Here is a 14,128-nt window from a genome sequence, read left to right on the forward strand (position 1 = left end):
TCCATAAAATAAAAATTTCAAGTAGTCCAAATGAACAAAAAGTCCCAATTTAAAATGTTTAATATAAAGATTGTAAACTTTATTTATATCCTCTTTTGTCCTTGTTTAATTGGTTATCGAGTCCCATTATAATTTGAAGCTCTTTTTTTTTTTAAGATTTTATTTATTTATTTGAGAGACAGACAGATAGTGAGAGAGAGCAGAGCAGGGAGGAAAGAGAGAAGCAGTTTCCTGCGAGGAGGGAGCCCGACGCACTACACTTGACAACTTAAATTTATACAAGGTACCATCTCTATTGATGAACAAGTAACACTCAAAAATGCAAGCCTTCCAGGGCTTTTACGGAGTACTGTGTATCTCTGAGTACTCCTAGGAGGCAGTTTTAATATAAGTATATGGACTATGTATGAGAATTACTTTGAAAATGAAAAGAGCTCTCTCATTTACTTATTCAACTTCTATTAAGACAAAAATCTGTATTTACAACTAGCTACTGGGCACCTCTCTTATTTCACTTCAGAAATGACTTCCACATATGCTCCATATACACACACCAAAAAAATCTATTAAATGAAAGGTTTTTTTCTCCTACAAAGAGACTAAAAGCACAAATGTTTTACCTTTAAAACTTAATCATTTTAAGAAAGTTAAATCTCCTTATGACTATTTTAAAAGACTCACCAATTTCTCTTTACTATAAAGACTATTAGAAAAATATAACAGTCCTGTGCCCTGCCAATAAAAAAATTACATCATGGCTTAAAGAAAAGAGCTGACTTAAATATATAAAGCAACCATGGGACTACTCTCTTACGCTACTGTCAAATTCAACAAATAAATTCAGTCCTCTGCAAATACTAATTCAATAGTTGGAATTTCATTTGAATTGCTTATGCTGAGTCTTTTCTATGGTCAAGCAGATATTCATTACATGCCACTAAGTTTGAAATGAATCATTCTGATTGTACACTATGTAACCAAACACTCTATTAACAACCTTAACAAATGAGACTCTGCCTAAGTGAAACTCAACAACCAAATATGCATTATCATCATTAAGCTACTAAATATAACTGAACAGTGCAGGAAAAGAGCTCTAAATCACACCTGAAAACCTAATTCGGAACACATATTTAAAGTTTAAACAAGTTTTACTCTAAAAACAATAAGACAACAATAAACTTCAAGAAATAAGACCGTCATCTCAGTTGATCCTTAGAAATCAGCTGGTGAAGGTGAATGTGCAGAAGAAAACTACATTGGCCAAGACTCTTCAAAAAGTTAGTATAAAAAAAGTGGAAGATTTTAGATTAAGACTAAAGAGAGACAACAACCAAAGGCATTACTTGAGTCTTTATTTTATAATAGAGAAAAACTGCTATAAAAGACATCTTACGGACAATTGGAGAAATTTAAATACAGACAGGATATTATATTATGTGACAGAACTATTTATTGTCTTAGGTACCATTATAATGGTAATGTTTATGTGAAAAGAATATCCTTATTCTTAGAAAAGCTGGGATATTTAGGGATGGATTGTTATGGTGTGTACAAGTTACTTTCACAGTTTAGGGGGAAAAATGCATATAAATATAGATATACACATATGGAGATAAAATCCCAAATGGCAAAATGTTAAAAACTGCTGAATCTAGGTGAAGGGCATATGTAATTGAATATTTCACATAATAAAAAGTTGGGAAATTATTTTATTATATAATATTTAAGGCCTACAATAAGGTATGAAGAACAGTATAAACAGTCATTAACTCACCACCCAGTTTAATAAATAAAACACTACCAATCAGCTGAATATATCTCCTACCTCCCTTCCCATCGTGGATAACCACTATCTTGAATACAACGCTAAAAAATATGACTATTTTTCAAATTGGTCTTCTCACAAAGAAATGGATTATAGGACCAATTTTTAAAAATCCCTCAAAAATATGATATTAATATATTATTATTTAATTTTATTTCCCAAATGGAACAGTTCAAGACTTAAGTCATTCTTCAGAAGCTAGAAGCTATTAAATGCAAACAACATGGTACTTAGGGGAGGATACAATTATCTGAACTTCAAGGCAGAGAACATATCCTATTCGCCTTGTATTTTCCTAATTCCCACTCAGTGAATCTGCTATTCATGAGTTTAACTACCTTGACATTTCTCTAATCTTTATATTATGTCCCCTTTTCCTGAACTTAAAAATTTTTTATCCCTTCTGCTTAAAGAAAAAAAGAAAAAAATCCTAGGGTTGTTTCCAAATATAAATCTGATATATTAGTGGTATCTTTTCAAACAATATTTTTACCACCCCTTTTGCCCCCAATATTAAAAGTTTTGGGGGTTGTTTGTTTGGAGAGAGAGAGAGAGAGAGTGTGCACAAGGAGGGGAACGGGGGTAGAGAAAAAGGGAGAGAGAATCTTAATTTAAGCAGGCTCCACACTCAGGGCAGAGCCCAACGTTGGGGTTCAATCATGACCTGAGGCAAAATCAAGAGTCAGATGCTTAACCAACTGAGCCACCCTGGTGCCCCCTAAAACTTTTCTCAAATCTGTATTTTCTTATCTCTACCTATGCTACATACTGGTGGTAAGAAATCTGAAATCATCTGTACTTCTTTTACTTACCCTAAAATTACCTTTTTAAAGCACCAACCAATTCCTAAATTGGTGACTAAATCAGTATTATTTACCCCATCCACGTATTAACACTTTGATCATGTCTTCTCCAGTTTGAAAAGTTTTTAATCCTTTCTCATACAGAAGCCCAAAGTCCTTCCATTTCAAATATTTAGTTATCTAGGCTCCCTCCTGATCTATTTATACTGATTACTTATCAGACTAAAAACAATATTCCAAGTGAGCACTTAGCAAATGAAGGCATGCCTTCACTTTACATATACGTTTTTTCTTTTTTAATTACTCTATCCCTTCTTTAGGCAAACTTTGTCAACTATAATGGAGGCATTATTTGGTCCCCTTTGCAGGCTATAGACCAGTCTAGTCATAACCATTCCAAACTCCTAGCCCCTTAAAGGCTATCTCAAGGACCAACTCTAATAATACCAACTTTAAGTGCAAATTTTAACTATTGCTGATTGAAGACCACACTCTTCTGAAGAGAAGGGAAGCTCAAGAGAGTATAAATGAAGATTCTGAGAGGAATAAGGGCCCATTAGATAAAGATGTGATGTGTATATATATAATGGAATATTAGGCAGCCATCAAAAAATGAAATCCTGCCATTTGCAATGACATGGATGGAACTAGAGGGTATTATGCTAAGCAAATTAAGGCAATCAGAGAAAGACAATTACCATATGATCTCACTGATACAAGGAATTTGAGAAACAAGGCAGAGGATCATAGGGGAAGGGAGGGAAAAATGAAACAAGACGAAACTGGAGGAGGAGACAAACCATAAGAGACTCTTCATCTCAGGAAACAAACTGAGGGTTGCTGGAGTGGAGGGGGGTGGGAGGGATCGGGTGGCTGGTTGATGGACATTGGGGAGGGTATGTGCTATGGTGAGCATGTGAATTGTGTAAGACTGATGAATCAGAGACATGTACCCCTGAAATAATGCATTATATGTTAATAAAAAGAAAAAAAAAGGGCCCATTAATGTCTCTTCACATAGTAAAGCAACAACTGTAAACCAGTAAAGGCCAGGCACAACGTCCTTATTAGGCTTTTTTGTTTTCCCGACATCTCCATGCACAACACATGCTTAATAGGACAACACATGCTTAAGAGCAAATGAACAGCCTTCTTCGGCCCTCTTATAATTACAGGATTAAAAAAGACCAACCTCAAATTCCAATAATTCATACCCCAACACCAGACACAGAACCACTGCCAAGTGATTATCCAGCTTCTCCTTACACACCTCCAATGACAAGAAACATACTACTCATGAGACAATCCACTATATTTCTAGAAAATTCTTCATAATATATACCCAAATCTGTCTTTCTGTGGTTTTGTATCCAAAATGGCCTTTGAAGTCAGACAAGCATTTGAATCTTTGGACACTTACTGGCTCACTGATCTTAGGCTAATTACCTTTTCCAGCCTCGGTTTCACTATTAAAAAAAAAAAAATCCATATCATGTAAGGTTACAGTAAATAAGTGGAACAACAAATATAAAATGTCTAGCACAGTGCAAGATGTATTTAGCAAGGGTTCAAGAAATATTAAATGGTGCCCACTGCCCTTATCTACATTTCCCTCTTCTACATGATAACCTTCCAATTATTTGTAATGATTACTCAAACCATACCTAAATATACCCTTCAGGCTAAATAGCCCCAGATTCTTCTGTCATTCCTCTTATAATGTGATTTCAAGTGTCTTTTCCATTCTGGTAATCATTCTCTGGATGCATTAGAATTTATCAACATTATACCAAGAAATGAGTACAGTATTTCTAGATATTTAAGGTTATCCCTTTTATTTGGCTTGTTCATACAAATGAAGAAAAAAGGTGTTTTAAGGGGCACCTGCGAATATCTTTTAACTCACACTATGCTTAGAGTGTTACAATTTTTCTTATTAAACAATCACATCTCTTTACTTTTTTTAAATGTTTTATTTATTTATTCATGAGAGTCAGAGAGAGAGAGAGAGAGGCAGAGGCAGAGGGAGAAGCAGGCTCCCCACCTAGCAGGGAGCCCGATGCAGGGCTCAATCCCAGGACCCTGGGATCATGACCTGAGTCGAAGGCAGACACTTAACCATCTGAGCCACCCAGGCACCCCTACTTCTTTTTCTTTCTTTTTTTTTTTTTTAGAGAGGGAGAAAGGGGGGGGGGGGAGAGAATCTTAAGCAGCTACATGCACAGCATGGAGCCCAACGTGGGCCCGATCCCACCACCCTGAGATGATGACCTGAGCCAAAATCAAAAGTTGGACACTTAAACAACTGAGTCACCCAGGCACCCGTTTCTGTTTTTTTTTTCCTAAAGAAACAATACAGCAGACCCAAAATATGGGAAACCCTTTAATTTTCTTAAAGTTTTTAGGTACACTTGATCACATAACAAAGATTAAAAAGAACAGCCATATGATTCAAATAACTAAAAAATCTTTGCTTTTGGGGAGCCTGGGTGGCTCAGTTGGTTAAGCATCTGCCTCCGGCTCAGGTCATGATCCCAGAGTCCCGGGATCAAACCCCGCATTGGGCTCCCTGCTCAGCAGGGAGTCTGCTTCTCCTTCTGACCCTCCCCCCTCCCGTGCTCTCTTTCTCTCTCAAATAAAATCTTTAAAAAATAAAAAAATAAACTTTTTTTAAATTAAAAAATTTTAATTAAAAAAAATCTTTGCTTTTTTGCTCATGTAGTAGAAATTATTTGGTTTTGCCTACCCAGAACCCCTTTCTTCTGATTAAACACATACACACATACACGCACACACACACACACCTGGAACTCTGTTACTCCACTGGTATTCTCAATCACACAGTCATGCCTGACCAATTTCAGAGGTAGCCCAGTGATTAGTTGCAGGGAGAGAGAAGATAGAAAGTGTTGATTAGAAGGGATACATACGGACACTGGGGAGAACGGTGTTCTCCACTTGCTAGCTGTAAGAATATAAGTCTAGGGGTGCCTGGGTGGCTCAGTCATTAAGCATCTGCCTTCAGCTCAGGACATGATCCCCAGATACTGGGATCGAGCCCCGCATCAGGCTCCCCGCTCCTCAAGAAGCCTGCTTCTCCCTCTCCCACTCCCCCTGCTTGTGTTCCCTCTCTCGCTGTGTCTCTGTCTGATAATAAATAAAAATCTTAAAAAAAAAAATGTAAGTCTAGCTTTATAACTACATAGAGGAAATAGAGCATACAGAATCAAGTCTCAGTGACATTATCTAAATCCCTAGATCCAGCCATGCCTGAAACCACTGCCACAATCTGGCTTTCTCAGTTACATGGGCCAATAAACTCCCTATCTCTGCCAACTTTTTGTTTTGCTTAAGCTCACCTGAATTGTTGCTGTGGCTACAACTACAAGCTTTGAAAGTTGTATTCAATTCACAGAGGCAAAAAAAAAAAAAAAAAAAAGCACTAAATGATGTAGAATCACAGATTTTTAGATATGGAATTTTTTTTAAAACTTTTATATCTCCATCACTGAGAACAGCACCTAGCACACAAAAAGGGCTCAAGTATTGTTTTTTGATGCGTTAAGAGATCACAGTGATCATCTAATCCAATCTTTTCATGTGATCGTTGAGTTCCAGAGAGGTTAAGTCACAAAGCATGTTGGCAGCAGATCCAAGACACCTGCCCTGGTTGGGCTTATGGCTCTATTAGCAGCTCTTTTCACTGTATGTACTAACACGAAGAAATACAGTGACTTGTTAAAACCAAAAAATGGTAAAACCTACTCCTTTTCACTTCTTTCCTAATGCCAAGCCAGAAAATCCTCACTCTACTGCAACAGCTTAGCTAAAGCAGACAGAGAACGTTATTGCCTCGAGACGCTGACACTTACCTCCAGGGCACACATCCTTTAACTTTTTTATTGCCCAGGGTGTAGTTACTATGCTCACTGTCAGCCTCTAAACTTTTCCTGTGGGAGTTAAGCTAACAAAGTGACCTCATCTCATCTCCCATCCCATATTCATCCAATAAGCCATCATAATATCCCTATGCATCTCTGTAATTCAGACCTTAAAAGTATAGAAGTGTATCTTAAATTCAAACTAGATTCTCTACCTCATATATACCATTAGAAAATCCTAGGAGCTACACTTTTATCTTGGCATTTTGCCATCTTGTAAGTCTATTTATTAAAAGTTGAGAAACTTGAATTTTCACCTCATCAGCAAACAAACCACTTTAACAACCCAATTTGCCTGTTTACTCAATGGCAGAATAGAATAAAAGAAAAACTTGAAAGTCTCCAAAATGAATTAGCACTCCATAAATCTTTATTGATACCGGTCTTTATAAAAGCAGATCTTTTCTATGTAACCTCCCAATTTAATTCCTCAACTGGTTTTGCCAAGTAAAACCCTAATATTTGGAAGTCAAGCTGCTTTCTTAAAAATAAGCAGATACAGAAATTTACCATTAATATGATCTTGAAGGTCCTGCTAAATTTAAGAACACCACTCACTCTCTAAGAATAAATTGTATAATACATAGCACAAACCTCCATAATCCAGCTTTGTTCAACAATGCAGCCCAGTGAATCTGAAACACTCTAGGAATTTTTGATCTTCAAATTAAGTGCCAGAAGCCATAAATTTGAAGAGTGTCTTATTTCTCATATCCAACCTGCTAACGCACTTCTTTTTTTCTAACTCATTTCTCTATACACCTTAACACATCATGATCATTCACAATGATCAACTCTTCTTTAAATAGGCATTTGTAAAAACACTACTTCTCTTTTTCTAAAAGATTTATTTATTTGACAGAGAGCACGTAAGAGGGGTGGAGCAGAGGGAGAGGGACAAATAGACTCTAAGCGCAGAGCCTGAGGTGGGGCTTTACCTCACGACCCTGAGATCAGGATCTGAGCGGAAATCAAGAGTGAGACGCTTAACTGACTGAGCCACCCAGGCACCCCAACACTGCTTTTCTTAAATACTCACTTTCCTCTTTAAATCTAATTAATACATTATTAAAGCACTTGTGGAAACTTAATTATCTAAAGCTAAGTAATATAAATTTTTAAAGTCTTACTTTGCACCTTACAAACCTCCAACTGGAGTTTAAAAGATTGCTTATCATTGTACCTAATCTGCATTTACTGTTGTTTTTAACAGTTTGACCACAAGGTATTTCTTCCCTGGCTGGACTGGAGGACAACTGAGGTTGAGCCAAACTCATTTTAGTTAGATGAATTACCATATTTCTGGCTGAAGACGCACTAGACATTGAACTTCTATCCAGGGAATGCCTATCCTAATAAAATTTTATTATGTACATGTTTCCATAGTTGCAATACTTTCAAAATAGTACCAAAATTTACATGAATAAAAAGGTTTAAAACAGGAAAAATAAACCTTCATTAGATTTCACAGTGCAGTATTGGTTCTACAGTTAAATAAAAGCAGTTCACTCTCTCCTAAGAAACAAAACAACAGTAAAATAAACAAAAATTAGAATTTATAACTCAATCTGCATATAGCAGTTTCTGCTTGGGTAATTTAAAAGCTGCATTACAGTAATCACTGAACTACAACTTCAGGTATGGAAAGGTTCAACTTTTATATTTTACAGACTAAGCGAACTCAAGAGTAGTAGTTAACGGACTTTCCCTAAGGTACATATTGTATGCTAGCTAAGACTTCTGACTCTCCCCAAGCCCTGCCCAGTGCTATTTCCACTGCCAGATACAATTCACTTTGGATATATTAATTATGTATTATTTTCTTCCCAACATCCAAAATAATACTATTGCCTTAACATCTAATCTATTTATTTTTCCAAAAAATTTTTTCATAAAAAGATTAAAGTATCTTTTCAAGACACTTAATGGAAGACATTTCATGCTACTACACAAAAAACTTAGGACTTTCGGCAAAAGAAATAACACTGATCCATCGGCTCCATCTAAAATATCAGTTACAGTATTCCTGCTTCCAAATTCCACACTGGAATTGGCTTTGAACTGAAACTTTAAGAAAACATGCATTTTTTATTCACATGCCCAAGCTACATTTTGAATATTCCAAATACATAGGCACAAAAATCAGAAGCCATATCTAGCCATAAGGAAACATTTATTTTTTTTTAAAAGATCTTATTTGACAGAGAGAGAGAGACAGCGAGAGAGGCAACACAAGCAGGGGGGAGTGGGAGAGGGAAAAGCAGGCCTCTCGCCAAGCAGGGAGCCGTTGTGGGGCTCGACCCCAGGACTCTGGGATCATGACCTGAGCGAAAGGCAGACGCTTAAGGACTGAGTCACCTAGGCGCCCCCATAAGGAAACATTTATTTAGAGGAAGAAGAAGTTCCTTTTTTCTAATGGGTTGAAACGTATGTGTCCCTGTTTCATATTTGGAAACTCAACACTGGGGACTACTGACCTGAATTTTTTACATAAAAATTCAAACAATAGCTAAAAGGCTTATAATTTGCCTCTTAATACTTTTATTAAACATTCTAAGTAGAATATACGTGTACAATTTCTTAAACTTCAGGTAAAGCTTCCTTTCAAAAAATCACAATTAAAATGTGATAAATGTTTAAAGGTCATCTAAGCCATTAAGGCATCTTAAGTGCACCAAAAAAGGGCAAAAACTTTTGCTTTGCTTTGTTTCCTTAAAGTCTCCATGCAACTGAAGCTGAGTTACTACTACTCGCTGTGGATAAGACGATTTTCACATTCCTTCTGCCTCCAGCTCACATTTCTGATAAGAGCAACAAGAATGCAGGAATGTGTGTTTAATGCAGTTCCGAGTTCAGTTTCTCCTTTCGTGGGGCAAATATGGAATAAAGGGTCAACGAACAGCTGATGTGATTTTCAGATTCGTTTTATTTGGAAAATAAGGGTGGTGTTAACACCTACCAACACTTTTTTTTTTTTAATCGAAGAGCTAAAATCTGTACTGAGTAATAACCATAAAACTGGGTGACAAAGCAGGCACGCCATGCCTTCCAAGAATAAAAATTCTGAAATTAAACCTTCAGAACTAGGGTGTGAGCGCCTGAGCGCAATTTGTCATTCGGTTACGGCTCTGCTCAGGACCCAGACGAAGAGAGACCCCGGCAGAACCCACGCAACCATCCTGTGACCGAGACGGGCGCGCGGATGCTGCGGGCACAGGGGCAGAAGGGGGAGAGAGGGTCGTCACGACGCCGGCCAGCCGCCGGAGGAGTTAAACTAACAAAGAGCTAATCGCGCACCAAAGGCCCCCCCGGAGCGGAAGCAAAGCCGTCCCGCCGCCCCCGCCCGGCTACCCTCCCCAAGTTCGGGGCCGGCAGACAACTCGCACGCGGGGCCTGCAGCCAGGCCGGAGCCGGGTTCGCGGTCGGGATGCGGGAAACAGGTAGGGCAAAAAATAAAAGCCCTAAAGAGAGGAGCCGGCGCTTCCCGACCGGGTCAGCGCAGCAGCAGAGGGAAACTGGGCGCGCGGAAGGCCCCGGGGCCGAGTTCCCGCCGCTGGGCCCTGCTTTCCCGAGAAGCCGCCAGGCACAGGGGACGGGGCGCCGCGCTTTGTTACCGGCTGTGAGAAGCTCCGGCCGCCGCCGCCGCCGCCGCCATCGCCCCCGCCCCGGGGCGTCGCTTCCCGGCGGTTCTCGCCTTCCTCGGCCGAGTAGTCGATCTCCCCCTCCTCGGTCTTGAGGCGCTTGGCCTGGCTCTCGTACTCGCGGTCCTCCTCGTACGTCTCCCTGGGAGAGGATGAGGAGGAGGACATGGCGGCGGCCAGAGGGACCGGCGGGCTAGCGGGTGGGGGTGGCGGCGGGGCGCGGGCCTCGGACGCCGCCGGCCAGTCCCCGCCACTGGCCGAGTCTCTCCAGCGAAGGTCTGTGCTGCCGGGCCGGCCTCGGGGGCCGGGCGCCCAGGAGCTGGGTGGGTGCAGGGAGCGGGCGGAATGAGGGGGGCGCCCCGGGAGGAGGCTCCGGAGCGGCCGCTCCCCTTTATTACGGAGCCAACATTCAGCCTCTCCCTCCTCCTCCGTCTCCGCTCCCAGCCCGGGGGAGCAAATCTAAGGATGGGGACGCGACCGTGGCTTCCGGTCTTCCCTCCTCCCCTAATCCGCTCCCTGCCGCCCAGACCGAGCCTCCGCCCCCGCCTTAGCAGCCGCCGCGCAGGATCGAATCCAGCCGCAGCCCGCGGGAAGCGCCCCTCAGCCTGGGTCCTGCTCCCTATTGGCAGGGGGAAAAGTCGACCAGGCTTCCAATTGGCCGGAAGGACTGTTCGTCAAGAGCCGCCCACGGCTCGGCCTCGCCCCCCTCCCTGCGCCTTGTGAACTCGCCGCTGGCCTGCGAGTCCTGGACGCACAACGTTCGCCGCGCGCTGCCCGGGAGCCGTTGCTGCCCTGCGGCCGTTAGCGCTGTTGGACTCAGCCGAAGGCAGGCGCGGCGTGAACCCCCGCGGGCGGTGAGGCGTGCAGTGGGGCCAGGGCTGCGGGTGTTAACCGCCCTCCCGCTAATTTAAATGCTTTTATTACTTCTCTTCAGAAAAGGCTGAGGAAAACCTCTAAAATCCCTGCAGATAGACCTCGTACAGCCCTTAAAACTACAGAGGCTAAGCGGAGAAAAGGGTTTGGAACCATGAAAGTAGCCTTCTATTTTGTGTGCAAAATCTGATGAAAGTGGGTGCACTGTCTTCCCGCCCCTAACTGGATTTTCAAGAACAGCAGTCAAGATGTACATTTCGCAAGGTGCAAGTCTGAAGAAGACGCTGCACGGGGGTGAATGTCAGTTTAATCAGTTTAATCAGTAAGCACCCATTTATCATCTAGACCCCTCTTTCCTGACTGGTGTGTTTAAGTTCCTGCTCCAGTTAGATGTGTTTTAAATCTTCCATATAATACGTCATCCTTCATCCCAACCCTTTCCTTTCGGGATGATCTCTTTATTTCACATTATCGTTTATTTTTGAAAGATACAAAAGCCTAACAAAATTCTGTTTGTCCTTCGGACCACAACTCACTTCCTCCGTGGAGCCCAGAGGACTCTTCCAAGCTTCTAGCTGCTTTCTCTTTTTCCAGCAGGGCCCTTTATACTTACCTCTTAGGGTGTTCTGTTTTAAAGACTAGAAAGGCTTGAAGGCAAACTGTGCTCTTTTTTCACCTTTGCAAATCCAGTTCCTCTGCAGATCCCTGGCACAAGTTAGGTACTCAGCAATGCTGAAGGGGTGGGCTGAGGTCCTTGGGAAATAAAAGTCCAGTATCTTTCAGGAAAGAAACTAACAAATCTAACACAACCTAACTACCCTCTGTGACTTACCCCTTGGAGGACTGCCTTGGATCAAGATGCCTTACGTGTTTCCATTGTCCTTATCCCTCAGATGCTCCTCTAAATGTGGCTTTTTCCTAACTGTGTATGTGGACCGTTTCCTCCTCCCGCCTCATTCTCCCTCATTTCCAAAGTTATTTCTTCCCAAAAAGCCGTTTTTATTTATTGCTGGCAGTGCTTTAACAACACTATTTTGTACTTTGTAATTTACACTGCCTGTCATTTTGGGGGGAAAAATTGCAAGCTTTTCACAGCACCATAGAGCTTATAATCAAATTTGTGTGCAGCTGCAAGTGTACACTGACAAAATAGAACTAAAAAATTTTTAGGAATTTATTTTTTAAATTAAGATAGAATGGAAGTGGACAAAAGAAATATCCAAGAGGATGGGGCGCCTGGGTGGCTCAGTCAGTCAAGCGCTGCCTTCGGCTCAGGTCATGATCCCAGGCTCACATCAGGCCCCACATCAGGCTCCCTGCTGAGCTGGGAGCCTGCTTCTCCCCTTCCTGCCGTTTCCCCTGCTTGTGCTTGTTCTCTGTCTCTAGCTCTCTCTAGCTCTCTCTGTGTCAAATAAATAAAATCTTAAAAAAAAAAAAAGAAAAATATCCAAGAGGGAGCTACAGTGCCAGCTACATGAGGAAATATTACTGGCACTGGGAAGAATGAGAAGAGCCAGAAGGAAGGCCTTATCCAAACTTTCCAAATATTTTATAGTGATGGTGAAAATATTAAATTCTCAAAGCCTGCCTCCAACTCCTAGATTATACCAGGTTAAAATGCAATTCTCACATTAATCCATAAGGAAACCAAGCCTTGCCAAACATTGTTGCTATACTCAGTGTTTACTAACAGAAGGTAGATAATTTTAAAGATTTTATTTATTTATTTGGCAGAGAGATACAGAGAGAGAACAAGTAGGCAGAGAGGCAGGCAGAGGGAGAGGGAGAAGCGGGCTCCCTGCTCGATCCCAGGACCCTGGGATTATGACCTGAGCCAAAGGCAGCCGCTTAACCGACTGAGCCGCCCAGGCACCCCAGAAGGTAGGTAATTTTGATAAACAGAATTTAAGTTTAAATTCTAAATACGAAGTACCAGCATGAAACTTTGTTCTTTTTTGGAATAGCTCAAACTGTTCAATAAAAAAACTGAAGAAGTAAAACATAGAAAGCATGTTTAAAGGACATAGATCAGTACATTGACCATGGGTTATCTGTGAGCTTGTTGCTGATAAGTTACTCAGTGACAATAAGTCTTTTGATAAGGAAAATGCTAGCTAGCTCTCTACCTCATGAGAAGAGCTAAAGAAGGAGGGCATAAATTATACTCTGCATGATTTAACTTAGATGAGATAAAGAAATTATACACCACCCAGCAGCCAGAAATGCCTAAGAAAGCCAGAAACAGCTCCTAAGTGTCACGACCATCTGGAATTTCTGTTGCACTACATATAGCCTCAGGCCTTTGGCTGATTGTCTGGATGCTCAATTGGATTGGCTGCTCTTGATTAGGCTAAGAAATGGCCATGAACTACCATTGCCACAGCTCCAAGTGGATTCAGGGGCTCTACAAGAGTGGGAGACAGGTCCAGAGCAGCCCTAGGGAAACTGATAGTCAAGGTCCTTTATAATCTAACCCTGAGTTTCCCTTTAGTTTTAAATCTCAGGGCCGGCTCTGTTAATTTATAAGATAGTGTGCTAGGTGATGAAGGGACCAGAAAACTGTAAGAGATGGTCCCTGCCTTCTCAAAGTTTGCAATCAAGTTGAGGAAACAAGGCACATATAATATACACGTAATAATAACAGCCATTCACAGTGTGCCAGGCACTGTGCTAACCGTTGTACGGGTCCTGTCAGCAAATTCTGACAGAAGACCTCTAATAGGTGTTATTGTTACTATGGCCATTGTACAGTTAAAGGAAACAATCCAGGAAGGGTTAAGGGACCTGCACTAGAGACAAAGTAAACCAGAATCAGAATTAGAATCCAAGCTATCTGATTCCAGAGCCAGTACTCTTCATCAAAAAGAATGATTTAATTATTGTTTTATTTTTACTGCCATGAACACAGATCTTAAAGTCACTTATCATGATACCAGTTTATTCCCTAATTTTTACCAGGGCTATGCAGCTGTAATTCTAGAAAGGCGTGAATAGTTTTCACCATTTTCGTTGATACAAGGAAATTTAATTAGCTTCCATAAG

General features: G+C 41.1%; 2 protein-coding genes across 4 annotated transcripts in view; one reads left to right on the plus strand and one right to left on the minus strand.

Moving 5' to 3' along the window:
• Nucleotides 1-14,128, minus strand: part of HNRNPLL (heterogeneous nuclear ribonucleoprotein L like) — a 75,630-nt gene that overhangs the window by 26,892 nt on the left and 34,610 nt on the right. The window contains exon 1 of one of the 3 annotated variants that reach the window (XM_027621330.2): nt 10,187-10,785. The exons of 1 other annotated variant lie outside the window; for it this stretch is intronic. In XM_027621330.2, the coding sequence (XP_027477131.1) occupies nt 10,187-10,381 (195 nt within the window). In that variant the 5' untranslated portion in view covers nt 10,382-10,785. Of the gene's footprint in view, nt 1-10,186; nt 10,786-14,128 lie in introns of those variants that run through there. One more of the 3 variants, XM_027621329.2, reaches the window with a different exon arrangement.
• The window catches only part of GALM (galactose mutarotase), a 106,075-nt gene continuing 101,739 nt past the window's right edge, over nt 9,793-14,128 (plus strand). Inside the window, exon 1 of the mRNA XM_027621333.2 lies at nt 9,793-10,012. Within this exon, the coding sequence (XP_027477134.1) occupies nt 10,000-10,012 (13 nt within the window). The 5' untranslated portion in view covers nt 9,793-9,999. The remainder of the gene's footprint in view (nt 10,013-14,128) is intronic.

This window comes from Zalophus californianus, chromosome 8 (assembly GCF_009762305.2).
Source record: "Zalophus californianus isolate mZalCal1 chromosome 8, mZalCal1.pri.v2, whole genome shotgun sequence".
Taxonomy (NCBI): Eukaryota; Metazoa; Chordata; class Mammalia; order Carnivora; family Otariidae; genus Zalophus; species Zalophus californianus.